Source organism: Apaloderma vittatum, unplaced genomic scaffold (genome assembly GCF_000703405.1).
Source record: "Apaloderma vittatum isolate BGI_N311 unplaced genomic scaffold, ASM70340v1 scaffold16549, whole genome shotgun sequence".
Lineage (NCBI taxonomy): Eukaryota > Metazoa > Chordata > Aves > Trogoniformes > Trogonidae > Apaloderma > Apaloderma vittatum.
In genome coordinates, this window is record NW_009735951.1 from 1 (window position 1) to 17,492 (window position 17,492).

General features: G+C 42.5%; 1 protein-coding gene across 1 annotated transcript in view; it reads left to right on the top strand.

Annotated features, from left to right (window-relative positions):
• The first annotated feature begins 1,142 nt into the window (after positions 1-1,142).
• The window catches only part of ARPP21 (cAMP-regulated phosphoprotein, 21kDa), a 69,188-nt gene continuing 52,838 nt past the window's right edge, over positions 1,143-17,492 (top strand). Inside the window, exons 1-5 of the mRNA XM_009876799.1 lie at positions 1,143-1,255; positions 5,649-5,757; positions 7,570-7,671; positions 13,354-13,391; positions 15,270-15,329. Of these exons, the coding sequence (XP_009875101.1) occupies positions 1,143-1,255; positions 5,649-5,757; positions 7,570-7,671; positions 13,354-13,391; positions 15,270-15,329 (422 nt within the window). The remainder of the gene's footprint in view (positions 1,256-5,648; positions 5,758-7,569; positions 7,672-13,353; positions 13,392-15,269; positions 15,330-17,492) is intronic.

Here is a 17,492-nt window from a genome sequence, read left to right on the forward strand (position 1 = left end):
TCTCCCCTCCCTCTCCCCTCCCTCTCCCCTCCTCCCTCCCTCTCTCTCTTCCTTGTTACCTTTTCAACTTCCAAGATGCAGAAACGTAATTTTAAATAGATCATACAAGTTATGCAACACTACTTTTCAGCCACTTCCAGAGTACGCCACATCCTTAAAATCAAGTATTAATGAATTTTGTAATGAACTATGCTACCACTTACAAGCCTCTACTGGCTGGAAACAAATTTGCTCTGTGCAAGATGTGCAGTCTTGATAGACACCCTGAAAATCAAGAACTAAATCTAATCCAGCAGAGTGGGGAGCGAAGCAAGTCCCTCAGGTGCAGAAATAATCTTAGTTTGATCACAGGAGGACAGCAGAGCATTCTGAGGCTCCTAAAATGGTCCCAGTCTGAGAAAGGCTGTTATACTTTAGCCCGATCTAGAAGAAAAGCTGCTTCTCTTCTGAGTTCAGAGCTAGGTTCCCATGTTCTGGCCCCAAAATTATGGGCCAAATATATCAGGCAGACACCCAGGGAGTCAAGATGTACTGTGTTTTTGCATCCATAGATAAAAACGGAATGACTTTCTGGAATTAAGCTTTAGGAGAGCTTGTGAGGGTCACGAGTTGTGTGATGATGCCTCAGCGTCAGAGCAGGTTCCTTACGGTATAAGTTAAAGAATATGCAGGCTTTAACTGTAGCATTTGGTATTTGAGGGTTTTCTCCCTCTGTGCTACAGAGAAAGCAGCACCTTGAAGGAACTATCTTGTACAGGATTGATTTTATTTTTTTTGGATGGCTTTTAAAGTGCTTTTGTCATCTTAACAGAAGTTCTTAGTGACTCATACTGTAAAAGCAGCAATCTGTTAATGAGGCATTTACCTTCAAATGCTGGAAATGCCATCTTGAGTGGTTTTAAGTTGTTCAAGTACAGCACAGTTATATTATCACAATTATCTGTATTTAAATTCCCACTCTGACTTTTTGAAACTCTGTTTTAGCATTCAACAGCCCCTAAATGCATGAAGCTGATTTGAAGGCTGTAGTTCCAGGCACTCGTGCTTGAAAAAGGTGGTTCTGAGAGTTGATTCATTATTCTAATTAACCTATAGGGCTGGAATTCTGCCTTTCATCGTTAAGTTGGGGGCTTTTAGCAGAGATGACGTTTGCTTCCAAGTTCTGTAAATGCTCAAACTCTCCAAATACATTCCTGTGCCTCTCTGATCAAGATCAGCCATTTGTACTGCAGATAATAGAAATCTGGCCTGCAAGGTAAAAGCAAAGAAGAAGTAATGCTTATATAATTTTACTGTGCCTCCAGCATAAAACTGCCAAAAAAGCACATCGGACAGATGCAGTTGATACTCACAGACTAGCAAAGCAAGAAAGGCCACCATACTGAGTCACAGCATGCCTTCAAAATAGAGGCCGATGTGATGTTGGACTGAGCGGTTGGCTTAATTAAAGACGAGTGCAAATAACAAGAAAACACCGTAAAACCATCAGAACAGCTGCATAAGAGTGCCCTAAATCTTCAGAATTTTCTGAATTCTGTCGACAATGGTGCTTCTCCCTGGCTCGCACCATCCTGTTGCTCTCTTGAGGGCATCCTTGTGTGAGAACATTTTGTTGGTTATTCATTTTGTTTGCCAGGTGATGATCCTGTGGCTGGTACCCAGGAGTGGTGCTTTGCCCGTTCCTAGCCCTATTAGCCCATCGTTCACTTCGCTGTTCGTTCAGGAGAGGAATATTAACATGCTGTCCCCCATTTCGTGCATTAAATGAAGATTGCATTGCAAATGCAGAGGTCTCTTTTTTTTTTTTTTTTTTTTTTTTTTTTTGCACACTGCAGTGATCTCCGCTTTTGAACTCCTTTTCCTATATTGCATTCTTTCAGCCAGCTGCCTGGCTAGTACCTGTGAGGCTTTTGCAGATGATGCGCTCTATGACGTGTGCTGGATGTTTGGTTTTTTAATAGCCAGATCAGGCGCTGTACTGGCAACCCTGTCCTTTTCCACACATGGCGAGGCTGTTGCTTCTTTGGAAAAGCATCTTGCAACAGCCTGTGTGCCACGGTGCTGTCAGAAACATGCCTCATAATAAAGATTTTTGTGCTGTGTGCAAGTCAGCCCTGACAATAGCAGAATGTTTGTGTGCTCTGCTCATACAGCAGCCAAGTCCTTGAAACCGAAGTGTCCAAAGCTGATGCTTCCATCTCTCCATTTGTCCTTGTGGTGTGGTATCTGTGTTTCCTACTTCTTAGCCAGAAAAGCTAATTAACTTACTTTAAATGAGTGCGGATATTTTTATATTTCCCTCCCCCCTCAGTATTTCACTTCTTATCTCCCATGCAGATAGAGGTCTGTGAAACTGCCTTAGTTTGCTTCTAAGCGTGGTAAATGCAAGGAAATGCCTTGTTTCTCTCTTAGTCCTTGTATCTTGATAGCCATTACTACTCTGCAGTATGTGTTTAAAATCTGTAATTTGATTAATAGTGACTTCCTGGTTAAAGTTCTTAGGGTTTAGGTGTTAGTTGTTTTGGTTTTTTTTTCATTATTACTTACAATGGTTGACTCGGAATCAAAGCATTAAATGAGCACATAATGGGGAATTCTCCTTAAAGATTCCATGTAAAAAATACGCCTGAGGGATGAACTCTCCTGTCAGAGAGAGATAAATTGGAGGAACTCTGCTGAAGTGAATGGAAGTAGCTCACATTAAAATCACCATATTGAAAGAAAAAAGAAATCTTGTAATGGATGTTGCTATCAAATTCTTAACTTTTTTGTTTCTTTTGCTTTCTGACACACAGAAATGTTTTGCTGCTTATTCCAGCTTTACAATTTCTACAATACAGGCTTCATTGTAAGGAATGAGTCCAGAGAAGTGTCTTTGTTGGGGCCTTGCTTAAGTAAGGGCTGCAGGTGGCTTTTAAGTAACCATCAAATTAGAAAGGTAAATGATCATGGCCAGCCTGTTAAAGAAAAAGCAGGCCGAAAGAAACAGCCAAAAGAGGTAGTGATGGAGCCTTGTTCTGCTGTAGATCTGTTACTGTATATTTGCCTCAGTGTTTCACAGAATTTCCAACCATTGAGGTTGGAAGGCAGCTCTGGAGGTCACACGCTGTCTAACCCCCCTGCTCAAGAAGGGCCACTTTGAGCTGGTTGCCCAGGACTCCGCCACCTCTCTGGGCGACCAAAGATTTTGAGCGATGGGAGCATCTGCAGATGCTCGGAGAAGCTTTTCATGGAGGAAGGTCTGGGTGCTGCAGGACACCTACTGAACCTGGTTCCCTATAGAAAACCCTGGTGGCATCTACCTGAAGATCATAATGGTACCTTGCTGGGCAGAATGGAGAAGAGAGGCTGTCTCAGCTGCTGAAAGGATTTGCACTTTCTTGCAATTTACCGTAATTTCTCTCAAGCATTCATAGCACCTGTCAAAAGCTTTGCAGGGAAGGAGGAGTTGGTGCTGTGTGTTCTCTTCTGAAGCATCTTGCCAGAAAGATTTCTGACTGAGCTACCTGGCAGCTTTGAGGAAATATTAAATGAGTTCATAAGTGGTTGCGGCTTTGTGAAGTTGCATTTTTAGGGCATGCTCCTACTCTGACAAGTGGAAATATTTTATATATAGTAAAAGAAGTGGAAATGGGATTAAAAAAATGAAAATAATACTATGAAATACGAAAACCATGTTGTTTAAAGGAGCTAGTAGTTGAAGTAGATGTTTTCCCAAATTACATTTTCAAGCTTTTTTTCTCTCTAATTTTTGATTGCTTTTCTTTTTTTCTTCCCCTCTGCATTTTAAAGCCCTGTTTATCTGATGACAATGCAATTGCAGAAATTTCGCTTGTGCTTTAGGATGTAAAACCAGGAAAATAACTTTCCTCAGTCAAAGCAGAGTATTGAGGGAATGAATCTTCATTTCTGGCTGCACAGGCACAGTGCTTCTTAACTGGAGCAAAAGCAGAATCCACCTAGCAATGGAGCTTTGTAGCCTTTTTGTTGGCAACGAAACGTCATGAATATCCCATTGGGATGGAAAATGATGCAGAGAAATCTGAGCTTTCCCAAAAGAAGGCTAGTAGGGCATCCTGAGAGCCTGCTGACCTTCTGTGTTGAGCCCTGTATTTCTTAGAGCTAACATATACTAGGGATGGTGGACAAAGTTTACTTTAGTTATCAAAATCTGTGAAAATCAGGCTGGTGCATTTTGTGGCTTTGTCACAAAAATGCAAATTGTGAGGGGGAGTCCTTCAGATTCGTGCAGAAGGAGAGGTAGGAGAGCTGCTCTCTCTCTCTCTCTCTCGGTATTTTATTTCTAACATTAGAAATGTTTCCTGTACGTGTGACAATGAATTAGAACGGACTGTAATTATCGCATGAATCTGTGCTGTATTTTGATTCAAAATCTATTGACTAAGTGCAAATCTGAATGCTAGAACATCAAGATGGTGGCTGATTTATGTTTAGCTTCCCAGCTTCATCTTGTTACAGAATGAAGTTTTAACGTTTGTAGAGCACTGCTACTCACAAAGTCACGGACTTCTGAAAATTCTGCCTTTTGGTTTCTTCACAATTGGTCCTCCGATGTCAGTGGAAGCTTCGTGTCTTGTTTATAGGTCCCTAGGCATGAACATCTAGCAGCACCGTTGTCAGCAGCTCCTCCAGCACAGAGACTAAGGTTTCCCATTCCCTGACAGAAGCCTCAGGGCGTGACACCGAGTAGTTCTGCTTTTGAAAACAAGTTTGTGCCATAGTAGCCCCTCAGGGTGGTAGCAGCTATGGATCCCAGCTCGGTTCTCACTGTCTTGCCATCGCTGGGGCTTAAAACATTGTGGGTTTGGGCCTGGGAAGGGCGAAGGCTGGAGGGATGATCTGTCAACAGCTACAGGGTGTTGGTGGTGACCAGCTCAGTGACATGAGATGCTGTTGCTCAAAATTTGCTTTTAGCACAAGGTGAGGTGACATGAGGTGCTGCTTTGTTTCCCTGAGGTGAGGATGCGGGAAGGTATCCTTCCAGCTTACGAAGGTGAAGGTTTTTAACGAGTGATGTTTGGCTTTTAAAAATGAATGCATGAATGTCTGGATGGGCTTAAATCGGTGAACTAATTGATACTCTGTGGTTGTTCCGGAGCATTTTCCTCGCTCAGTAGTGATGAGATAATGTTTTGTTTAAGCAAAGCACCATCGGTGCCTCCCATTACCGGTTCTGCTTATTAGGAGTGAGGAAACTCTTGGTTTTGTTTTTAGGTTTGCTATCAGTTTTTCCTGACTTTTAAAGGTGGATAGTCTTCATGAAGTCATGCTGGAGGTCACGGCTACCGAAGGAAGCAAATTAACTCTCAGGCTGTTAATTTGTTTTCCCCCTCGTCCTTCAGTCGCAGTGAGGAGAGCCTAAATATTTCAGTGACTCGAGACTTTGGATTCCCACTCCTTGCACACAACAACAACAAAAGCTATTTATAGCAATAACAGTTAGCAGCGATACTGCAGCCTCAGACAGGGGTAGGCAGCGTCTCACCATGACCACGCATGTTAACTGCTTTTGCACTGAATGCCTCTGTGAAAACAAAAGAGCACTGAGAAATGAATAATAAAAAAAAAAAATCGAAGCAAAACCGAAAGAAAGATTTTTTTATTGCTATGTTTTACTTTGCTGGCAGACCAGAGCAAAGGTTTTCTGAACATTTAAAAGATGAAAAAGGTGAAGAATCCCAGAAGCGATTTATCTTGAAGCGAGATAACTCTAGTATTGATAAAGAAGACAATCAGGTTGGTTCTCGGTTTGAGAGTTGCTGAAATTTGTTCTGTTTTTTGAAGGTGGGCTGACTGATGTTATTGTTGTTCTTTTGTTGTTGCTCTCCTCCTCCTCCCCTCCTCCTGCCCTGCTCCTTTGGCATCCGTACCACCGTGGGCAGCATCCAGCCCCCTGGCGTGGCCGCTTCAGCCGTGGCAGTGTGTGTGTGTGTGTGTGCGTGTGTGGGTTTGCATGGGCGGTTTGCTTGGCGCAGGACTTGCTGCATGCCCACGGGATGGGGAATGCTGGCGGCTCTGGGCTGTGCAGAACGCTCTGTCAGTCACATTTCTCGATGTCTTGCCTAACTTACTGGCGGTTGTTCCACTCCCCTGCAGCTTCCCGTTTTCCCTTGTTACCAATCCGGAGTTGGAATTTTGTTATCGGGCCCAGGATGGATTCATGTAGCCCAAAAAGGAGAGAGGAAAATAAATATTTTTTTAAGAAAAAAAGTGCCCTAAACAAACGTGATGAGGCTAGGTTGATACTGTTTTTTAAGTAAGCTTTGACCAAAAATATGAATTGGTTTCATCTTTTAGTTCCCTCCCTTCTCCTGTACTCTCGCCACCTTTTAGTGTCTGTGTAACTTACTTGCTTGTCGTGCATGTCCTGTGGCAGATGTTCCCCCTCTGTGTTGCCTGTGCCATAACACAACCTTATCTTAGGGGAGCTTGGTGAGTAGGGGAGTGCCAGGAAAATGTGTGTGTTTGTGCTGCCTTTTAAAAAGTGGGTGTTGTGCTGTTTCAATCCCGTGCAATCTGTGTATGTGGGATATATTAACATTAAAAAAAAAAAAAAAAAGGTTGTGACATGAATTGCTTTTATGAGAAGATTCTCCCAGGTAAGAAGACAGTGTGTTAGCGTGTGCTTTCTTTGCTTAGGTTGTATCTGTGGAGGGACCTGTCAGTGAGTCTCTCATTGCCACTCTCCATGTTTTCAGTAGAGGACTGCTTTTTCCTTTCTTTTTTTTCCTTTCCCCCCCCTTCTCGACTATCAGTTTTACATAGCAGCCTTACCAGTTAATGCTGCATTCAAATTGGCATTGAAAACCAAACCCCAGGCATTTTCGGGGTTGTTCTGAATGTGAGGGTCAGCCAAAGGAAAGCAGCGTGACCTGTCTTACTGGGTACTTGGGGTGCAGGGGAAGAAGGAGCAGTACTTGAAACTCAATTGCCAATGAAGCATTTCTTGCCGGGGGTCCTCTTCTCCTGTCCTCCCTTCTCATGGCACAAATTTCCCGCGCTGCGATTTCACCAAGAAGCACCAACAGCCCTTCTTCTCCCAGCGAAACTCAGGGCGAGGATTCTCCTTACAGTGTGGAAATGGCTAAAACTGTTGTGCCAGATATTTGGGGCTGCTCCTCCTTGTACCGTAGGCTTTGGTGGGTTTCTGGTAGGACTTTTGCAGTTTAGCTCTTTGCAGCCTAGTTTTCCCTCTTCTTCCTCAATTCGCATAGGCAGTGCGGCACTGCCTACCCTCCAGCTCCTCCCAACGGGTGGGAGAGTTGAGAAATCTTAGCAGTCCAGAGCAATGGCACATAGGTTTGGGGTGAGAACACTTGGTTTTAGGACGGCAGCAGAAAGCCTCATTTGGCCGCCTGCTTTGCAAACCCATGTGTGGTGTTGTGCTGGAAACCTTGGGGTTCCCAGCCTCTTCGTGCAGGAACGACAGCTCTTGTTTTCATGCATCGTTTTTTTAAGTGAACATTTATTATTCTCAGCTGACAGTTACGTGATGGCAGTTTTTAACAGCTCAACTTATATAACCCTCCTGGTTTTCTTTCTGCTCAGCAAAACAGAATTCTTCCATTTAGAGATGACAGACGAAGTAAATCAATTGAAGAGAGAGAAGAGGAGTATCAGAGAGTGAGGGAGAGAATATTTGCACAAGATGTGAGTAGTTGTTTTAATTGCCTCTTTAGTGCCATACCTTTGTCGGTAGTCAGACAGTCTTGCCCCGCTTCCGACACCAACACCGCAGCTGGACTTGCCCTGTGGAGCTGGAGGTGACAGGGAACGGGCGATTTGGCGCAGAGGGTCCGAGAGGAGCTTTAGAGGTGTGGAGGTTGGCTTCTGGAGAAAGGAGGTGATGAGAGTGACAGGGAGAAGGGTAGAGGAGAGGTCAGGCCCAGCATGTTGTCTGGGGAGCACTTTTCCTCTTTTCTTTGAATGTTCATGTTTGTGTGGTCTAGGCTTCCTTCCCCAGCCCCCTCTTTTCTCTTTTGCAGGGATTTAAATAGATACTCTCGATGATTTCAAATAGCTGTGCTATTTCACATTTGTTTTGAGCTGGATCTGATTTTTTAAGTGTCCTTCTGCAAAGCCCCTTCACGGTTTTGTTCCTGTGGATGAGTGCAGTAGCGCTAAGATGCTGAGACCAAAGAAAAGCCAGAGGTTAAACATGGAGTTGCACAGGTTTTTTGAAATGACTGATTAAAGAATTGTGTTTCTGCCCTCCAAAAGAGTTGGTCATATTTTTGATTCTGAAAGGAATAAAATGAAATAAGCATTATAATTCTTGCCTTTACCAAAAAATCAGAGCTTGCCCAACAAGCTGTGTTGCTAGAGGAAAACATCTAAATAGGAAACGTCTGTGAGCAATACCTCATATTCCTGACAAAGGAAGAAAATCATAATTTGCTATAATAATGTAATGACAACTCCTAAAAGGAAAAAAAGGGAAAAGTCAACATTTTACTCTTTTATCTCTCATCTCAGTGGGAGCTCTGCCACTCAGAGAGGTATGGAGGTAAACACAGTTAAAACTGTTGCTGAAAGTTATATTTGGCAATGTCCTTTTAAAAGAAAACTGTTCATATGTTGCAGGGCTAATAGTATTATTTTAGGTATCGTTTAATTTGGTTTGGTTTTGGAACTGCACACATCCAAGTTATTTTTCTTTAGCAGAATACATTGTATAGTTTTCTCACTTGTGATAAGGAATTTTGCTTTTTAGTAAGTAGCTTGCCACGTCTAAATGTTTTTAGCCTCACTTTCTCTTTCTAGACTGAAACAATTCCAGTAAAAGCAGAGGCTCTTCGGTTTACATTTTGCTTTAAGCCTGTGGGTCTGGTGTAAATACTATCACAGTATTTATGGTAGAGTTACTGAGTTGTTAAAAAAAACCCGACCCTCTTTGCAACCTGTTTCCTATATGAGAGTTGCTGTTTCTGGCTTATTACAAAGAAGCTTGTGCAAAACAAAAAAAAATCTTTGGGTTTTGAAGCAGATTTTGAGTGAGGCAAAACGTTGTTTAAAAAAAAATACCATATGGAAAGTTGTTGCCAACACAGTGCAGTTTCTATTACTTGCTCCACAAACGTGCTGCTGTTTTTGTCTTTAGATACCAGAGTTTTAAAGGCAGGCAAGCAGTTTTAATTGCCCACAGCAGGAACTCGTTGTGGTCCATTGAGTTAGGCAAGACCTGAGTGTCAGTGTGGTCTGTGGCAGGCGTTGGAAACAGATTGGGAGCGGGCATTTGTAAAGATCAGCAGTGTTAGGTATCTCTCCCTCTCTCTCTCATATCCACTCATTTGCTCTCTCTCTCTGCTATTGCAGGTGTTAGCAAGTATCGAAGCGCATTGAATTTTGGCAAGCTGTGCTGATAATATTGTTGGGAATGGGTGTCTTAGCTGAGCTTTTCCTGTTTTTTGAGTGGAGCACTCCTCACAGATAATGGGGTGTCTTTAGACTAGTGTGGTTGTGGAAAATGTCATTGGGGTTTTTTTCAGTTTTAGGAAGGAGAGCAATGGCTTCCTATTTTGGTGGAAGCCACTTAGTGCATGCAAGACTTCATAGTTTTAAAGCCCTCTGCAATCATTAATCCTGTTCTTCCCTGGTTTCTCTGCGGTAGGTACGTAAGCCTTGTCATTCTGCAAGATATGGATATAGAAAGAGAGAAAGGGCGGGATTAATCTTGTGGTATTTTTATTATCTCTCTACTGTTTACATTGCTATAGTCAAGCCTTTATCAGTGCCTTGCTTAAGAACCTTAGCAAATTGATTATAGATACTTTCTAATTAGAGTATGCATGAAGAGAGCTTGCATGAGAAGTCTCCAAAGGGCAGACATATGAAGGTCAAGCCATAATTTCTTGCACCTAGCCAGCCCCTCTCTAACAATGTTTGAGATACCCAAAATGCTTTGGGTAATATCTCAACCCAAGAGTCAGAAAAAAAATGTAGGAGGAAAAGACAATCTGGTTACAGGGGCAAAAAGCTATGTGCATGTTTCAGGTGCGGTGACGAATGTCTTAACCTGGATCCTGCGTACCAGCCAACAGAAAGCTCGTTTGTCCTTCCTTTGAGTTTGCAGCACCTCAGTGTGCCAGACATCTTTGTTTCCAAGTGGGAAGGTTTTAACAAAATAAATATGTTCATGACTATTACCATCATTCTGGTAGCCCTTAAAATAATTAGTCTGATATTAGGCTGTTTAAATTATATTTTCTGGCAAGTTTTCCATCTGCTGTGTTGGCTATCATAAATTTTGACAAGGGTAGCTGGAGGTTTTAACGACTCCTGTCGTTCATAGAGTCATAGCAAGTGGCAGAGATTGAGAAGCGTGTTAATGTGATATCTTAGTAAAAGGATTGGTGAAGAAAGAAGTAGTTAATAAATGTGATAGTTCAGTCTGACTGAAGTAAGAACTACAAAGTGCACCTCAAATTTTTCAGGCTGCTGGCAGTAAAACAGTACTGCATGTTACACTCAAAGCTATTTTCAAGTTTGTTTTTTGAATTGCAAAGGCTATAACCTTCCTATGCTATAACCTTCCTTTTAAAAATATGTTTTGGTTGGAAACTTAGTTTTAGAACAATTTGGGAATTTTACAACCAGGTGAACTGAAGCAGAAGACCTGGAGTATCTGGGTCTTCTGAAGAAATTTCTTGTCTGGACTGCTTTAGTTGCTTTTAGCAGGTTGAAAATTAATTGCCCAAGAAAGACAAAGAACAATCCAAAATACATTTTTTTTTTTTTAAAAGGTATACATTCTTTTCCTGTGTGTTAATTCAAATTGTAGATTTAATTGAGAATCCCAAATTGTGCGTAAACAGTATGCTATGATTGGCTTTTCAGCGTGCAGAAAATCCATTGTAAAGACTCCCAGGCAGATTATGTGGGGGAAACTTCATTCTTCAGGGTTACCACTACGTATAACCTCATGAGCCAGAATCACGCGAGGACCACCCGTTGTTCCTAAACATGTTTTAAGTAACCATTGTGTGTTCACTGAAAAATGTAGATGTTTTATTACTTACTAGAATTGCCCATGGAACTTATTAAAGGAAACACACCAGACGTTTTATTTTTCTGTTCCTAATTGTAATGACTATTTTTGAAGAGCCAGTATTCTGAAGAGCCAGATCCTTTTAGCTAAAATAAATCATGATTCTTCTACTTAAGAAAACACTGAGAATCTTTATCACTCTCTGTGAGTCACAAAAGAAGTATTTGAGAAAGTGGCCTCAGCCTGTCCTATCCTTCCAGTAGGTAAATATGAGGAAGAAGAGGCTTTGAAATTAATAAAAACAAAACCAAGACATGCCTCATGCTGGCTGCCATAAACCCACAGGTACTAAAACGGTTGCACAGAGCTTTTGTTTGTGGCTGCAGGTCAAGTAATAAGCATTAGCTGGAAGCCTGAGATCTATCACATCTTGTTAACTGATGGGGAAAATGATTACCTGATGGCATCCACTGCAGGATATTGCTGCATGTTAATAGTTATCTGCATCGGCTAATGTAATTAAAACCCAGAGCACCAACCCCCAGTGTACCTAGTGCAGTGGCAGAGCCTGATGCACGCTTTCCAGTTGAGACTTTAAAAGGTTCTGGGAAATTGGCAGAGTGAAGTACTTGTTCTGTAGCTGACAGTGAGTCATACTGAGCAGCCTCATGGAAGTCTTGCATGCAGAGGTTTCTGAGGTGGCACATTTGTAGGTGATCTTATATAACTCTCTTACCCTTTGTAGGTTTGTTGTCAGGGTCTTTGACAAATATACAAGAGCTAAGTGTTTTAAGAATGTTTTTTACAACAGCTGTACTGTGTGCTTAAGCTTTCCTCGTGCTTTAAATTGAGCATTATCGATGCTATAGATGGGGAAAGTAAAGTGAGTCCTGCCCTTGTATTAGCTAAATTGCTCTCCAGAGCTGCTTATCCATTTGATTCCTAACAGTAAGAATAACGTAATAAAAAAGGATCTGTCTTCTCTGCCTCTCAGGCTCACACCTGTACTGAAGAATAGTTTCCAGGGATTGTGTGGCCCTGTGCCAGCACGGCCATCCAGGAAGACACACAGTTATTACAGACTCTGTGTTTAAGTTTATAATGCAGTCAGTAGTGGTTCCCATCAAAACAGTGAAAAGGGAGTGAATCTCTCCACTCTCTTGATAAAATATAAATCCCAGAAATTACCTTACCAGGGCTAGATCCCTTCCTTGTGTAAATCCATGGAATAGCACTAGCTGTGGTGCCGAGGGAAGGTTTTGCCCGCTGGAGCACTGGGAGTGAGCAGGGCGTTGGCCAGCGCTCTTTGAGTAGATCATGAGCTCACCTCGTGCAAAACAGACACCCCAAATCCCCATGTACTAGAATCTGGCATTAGAATTGTCAGCATTAGAATCTGGCACAGGTAACGATGGCCTGTTGTTACAGAAGCAACGGGCATGATCTCTCGTGCCCTCCTCCCTTTGCCTGCCTTTTGTTTAAATTCAGTGCAAGTACTGATGATCCTTTCTTCTGCACCTCATGGAGATAGAATCCAGTGACAGCTACGAGATACTTAGTGTAGTGAACATGAAATAGGAGGGAAATGAAAAAAAAATCAAAGAGGGAGAATTATTCATGGGAAATTAAGCACAGCTTCATTTCTCTGTATAAAAAATTAAGTAATACTAAGAGAATCATACACTTGCCCATAGGATTTATTTCTTCCAAGCCCTTCACCTTTTCTTGGGATCCGAGTTCTCCAGCAGAGAACCATTTTGCAGTAGAGTGTCATTGTTGTTAAAATGACGTTAATCGCCTTAATAATCATATTATATCTCAACATGATTATGACTGTTGCCTTTCCAACTGTAAAGTGTGAAATCACACAGTACTTCTTAGTACTGCAGTATCTTCTCTCCCTTTGAAGAACTTTGTCAACTCTGCATGCTTTCCTCCTGTTTGTCCTTCCTACCTGCAGCTCTGTGTTTTTCTACAACCTTACTCTGAGGTGGTAGGGCAGACCAGTGGAACTGGTAGGAAAAAACATTTTTGCCCTTTGAATTGCCGGTACTTTGCACATACCGCCGTCTTTTGATCTCAGGGCCGAGAAGTTTCAGTTTGTTTCCAAACTGAGACACCCCCTCCTCTTCGTTGGCAATGTGTTGTAATGCATGGAATTTATTTTACTGGCCTGACCTTACTCTTGACCTTTTTTCCCCTCTTGTCTTCTGCAAATGCAAATTGATGCATGAATTGAAATCCCCTTAAGCCTGAATAGGGGAGGTAATTCTAAAATCAAGGAAGGAATTGGAACAGCAGAGCATATCTAGAACGTCTGATACAATGCCTTTTTTATTTTTCAGTCAGTTTGCTCCCAGGAAAACCTTTTTGTGGAAAACAGGTAAAAAATAGCTCTTTTTTTGTGTTAAACTTAGCTGTTTCTCTTATTATTTTGTCTATTTATAGTTCTGTAGTTGTTTATCCTAATGCAAAGACTGTTGAGCAAATTTGTAACCTGTATTATCTGCAGTATTTTTGTGCTTTAAAAGTGGGGGAAAAGAGATTGCCTTGCCATGTCATATCTGAGCAGATCCGGCTGCTCTCCTGAGACTTTGCGTTTTGGTTTAAAAAAGCAGATTGTGGGGAGGGAATGAGGGAGGAGCCCACCTTAAGCTTTTTTTTCAAATGACCAAGCTATCTCTGGAGTGCCTTTAGACTTTTAACTGGTCTTTAAAAGGCACTCTCACAGTGGCTGTTACTTTGCATTCCTGTGTGATAGTTCTTAGGGATGTTCTTTTTGTTGTAATACATCCACTTAGAGCAAAGGGAAGAAGAAACTGTGTTTAAGATCTACAAAATAGGAAATGTTAGCTCCATAGCGGCCATAAAATAACTTAACTCTATTGAAAATCTGAGACACTGTGCGACTTTATGGCAGTTAAGGATTTTAACCAGAACGCTGGGAATTTCACTGGTGAGCGTTTGAGCAGTGCTAGCCAAAGTCTGTCCTGTGTAGATTATAAAACTTTTATCGTCCCCTTGAAAAGGGGATGGTTACCTTTCAGAGTGTTTCTATCTTTGTCCATCCTTACATCTGTGAGATCCATTTAGGACTAAGGCTGTTCACATAGAAGAATCACTCCACAGTAATGCTACAAACCAGCTCTTCCGGTGGATAGTCCTGTAAGAGGAATGAGGGAAGGGCCTCAGGAGGTAATGGTCATCTAATCACCTTGGATTCTGAGAACCACGGATATGTCCTCAGCTGCTTCTTCTCTATCATGACCATGGAGATAGGTTTTATCAAAACAAATCAAGCAGGGGAACCTGTAAATCAAGGCAAAAAAGCTCCCATAAACCTTACTTTTCCCTCTCTGGAGAGATGGGGACAATAAACGTGGTATAGTTGTTCACGTTCCTGAGTCCCTGCGGAAAGCACTCAGGTGCCGTGCTGCTGAGCGAAGGGTGAGGACCTCGATGGGATCAACCATCAGGTTCATAGCCAGGCCCCTCTGTGGATTTATATGTTCAGTTCCACATGTACGTGCAGGAGAAAGTGGCCGGTTCCGGTGGTTATGCTTTGCTTGAACCCGTGAGCTGGCTGGAGTGAGGATGCATACACAAGAAGAGACCAGGAAAAGCCCAGTTTTGAAACTGGACTTCTGTTGCTGCCTGCACTTTTGTTGTCAGGAGGGAGACCTCAGCTGCGTTCCTCAGAACACTGCTTTTTCTTGCTGCGTGCCTTACAGCCTTTGGTCAGGTGAAGCACTTAAGCTCGTACCCAGCTCCGTGCACAGGAGCGATCATGTCGATGTGCTGTGTTGGAAGTTGGGTATGTGTTGAAGTGCTTTGCCTTTCTTTTTCATCAGAGAACCTGACCATTTCTCCGAGCTGCAGAGATTTCCAAGCAACTTAGCAAGTGCTTCAAATTATAAATGCAGTGTTTCTGCCAGCCTGCATTTTGGGTGTTCTTATATAGGTGATGTTTTCTGAATTTTCTTTTGGTATGGATGTATGGTTCCTTGGCTTCTGAGAATTGCCTTACTCAGTAACAGGAAACGTTAAATGTCCTTCAGCCTCCCTGGCTGACATTTCTTATGTTCAGTTGACTGCGCACAGTCATGGGAGAGGGAGGAGGGGCAACTTCAGCCTTGTATTTTTTTGAACTATAGATCTAGCGCAAGTCGGAAGGTGTTGCTAGTAATTAATTACAGCTTTACAGATTGGATAAATTTGAATTGCCATGTCTGTTACCGTAATCTTTCTTTTCATTTTCCAGTAGGCTGTTGGAAGACAGTGGTATATGCAATGATACACATAAGAAAAGGCAGCTGTTTAGGTTTGTATGACTTTATTTAATATTCATTTCCCAGTAACTCTCACTTGTGAATCTGTCAGTGTCCTTACCGAGGAAAACCTTGATGGGTATGGGTATGTGATTTTTCTGGTTGGAAAAGGATCATGGAGAAGAGAGTTCTTACCTGGGTCGTGCCACACTCTCTGAATGGGGAGGTCACAGTGGTACCCTTTCCTTTGGTTTTATGGATCATTGGCTCAGGAACCGTACAAGATTTTCAGTTGCCCAGCTGCTCAGACTGGTGGAAGTTTGTTTTGTTCTGATATACACAGCAGGCATATTTCACAGGCTAGTACCCAGACTGACCTTTTTTCTTTTTGTTAGTTTATTAAAAGCTAAAGTAAAAGTATGGTGAGATAAAGCTGATTGAAGTTCCCTTACCTAAAGCAGCAATATTTTGAAACTTTTTCTCTGTGAACTTTGTCTTCCAAACCACAATCCCCTCTGCCCAGAGAACATTCAGATGTATCTAGTATCTCAAATTGTGTCTCAGGCCACAGGGAATCAGTAAGGAGTCAGTCCATATTTTAATGGAGAACTTTCTTTTTAATCAGTTGACACACTGGATCAGTGGAAGACCCAGACTGGGTGGGATCCCACTTGGACAGTCTTCCTCTGACAGGCTCAGAATGACTCTGTCCACACGGTGAGCTCCCACAGCTCCAGTTCGAATAAACCAGAGTTGAGGATGCCCCGCTGCTTTTAAGGTCAATCAGCTCTCACAACTCTTAAGCAGAGCAGGCAGAAGTAATGGGTGCTTTCAGAGGCATGTCCTGCAACCAGTAAGGCACAGGAGTAGCTAGGCAGAAGCAGGGTGATCACTAAATGTCTGTATGCACTGAGCTTTGCATGTGTAGCTGTGACAGTTCGTGTCACTTCAAACCTGTTGTGAAGAGAAAAGGCTGTGGGATTCTTTGACATGTGGTTGCTGACCTGTCTGTGTCGGTGCAGCAGCCGTGGAGGGGATGGCGAGACTGCACCAGATAAGGAGCAGTGCCAGAGCATCTGGAGCTGCATCCCATGGCCACAGGCAGAAAAACCTTTTCTCCACACTTTGGGCTAGCCTTGATGATGTGAGATTCTTGGATTGGACAGGCAGGAGTAGGGAGACATCTTTCACACAGGCACTCCTAACAGTTTGGGGAAGAATAAGAAAGTTTTTGTAACTCAAACCCACAGATAACTGGGGTACCAAAGCATTCTGTTTCTCTCCCTCTTTTCTGCTAGAATATAAATGTAAGAGAATTGTTAATTTCTAAGCACAAGAATGCAAAAGAATCTGTAAATAATACAATTTTCTTTCTTTCTTTCCAATTCAATCTTAAGGACATTTTATTTTTAAATTTTTTTATTTTTATTTTTATGTTGTTACTTCTGTGCTGTTTCTCTTCATGCTTTCCCCCTGTCTGGGTCTAGCAAAGGTCAACAGGTTAATACTGCTGATCACATCTGTGAGAGGCTCTGATCACAGGCAAGGAACGCACCAGCCTGATCCCGTCTCTGATACGCTGCTCCTTCCTTCCCCAGTGACACAGCTCAGCAGGTTCTCCAGATAAAAAGCAGGAGCCATGTTCACTGCGACAAAGGGGACAAATAAAAAATAAATAAAATGTAAAAAAAAAAAAGAGGGGGATGGAAAATGTCTTCTAAAAGCCTTCCAAAAGTCAGTGTTACTAGCATCACTTGGGATAGCGCTCACAGTGCACTAAGCTGTAGTAGGTGGTGGTTTTGTCATTTTAGCAGGTGACGGTAAATAAGCCAAATTCTCCTCCGGATTCTGCTCACAGCTAAGTGTGTTGTTACTCACTGACGCTCTGCAACTGTTCGAGGACAGGAAGCCTCTACCCCGAGATTTTTGCAATTAGTGTATGGAGCGGGGCAAAAAAACCCCAAACAACCCCATCTGGCGGGTCTCCATGTGGAGCGTTAGCACTGAAGAGTTTGGATTCACACCAGGAGGACACATGTCCAAGGGAAGGCTTTGGCTGACTTTACAGAGCAGGTGATGAGTGGGGACAAGGTGTGATAGAAATCGAGAGGATGGATGTGAAGGCAAAGGTAGAGGGCAGGTGAAGTTAGCGAGAAAAACATTACAGGTGATGGACAGCAAAGGGAGAAGTAGCGAAGGGTTTGCTGAGGGAAGAG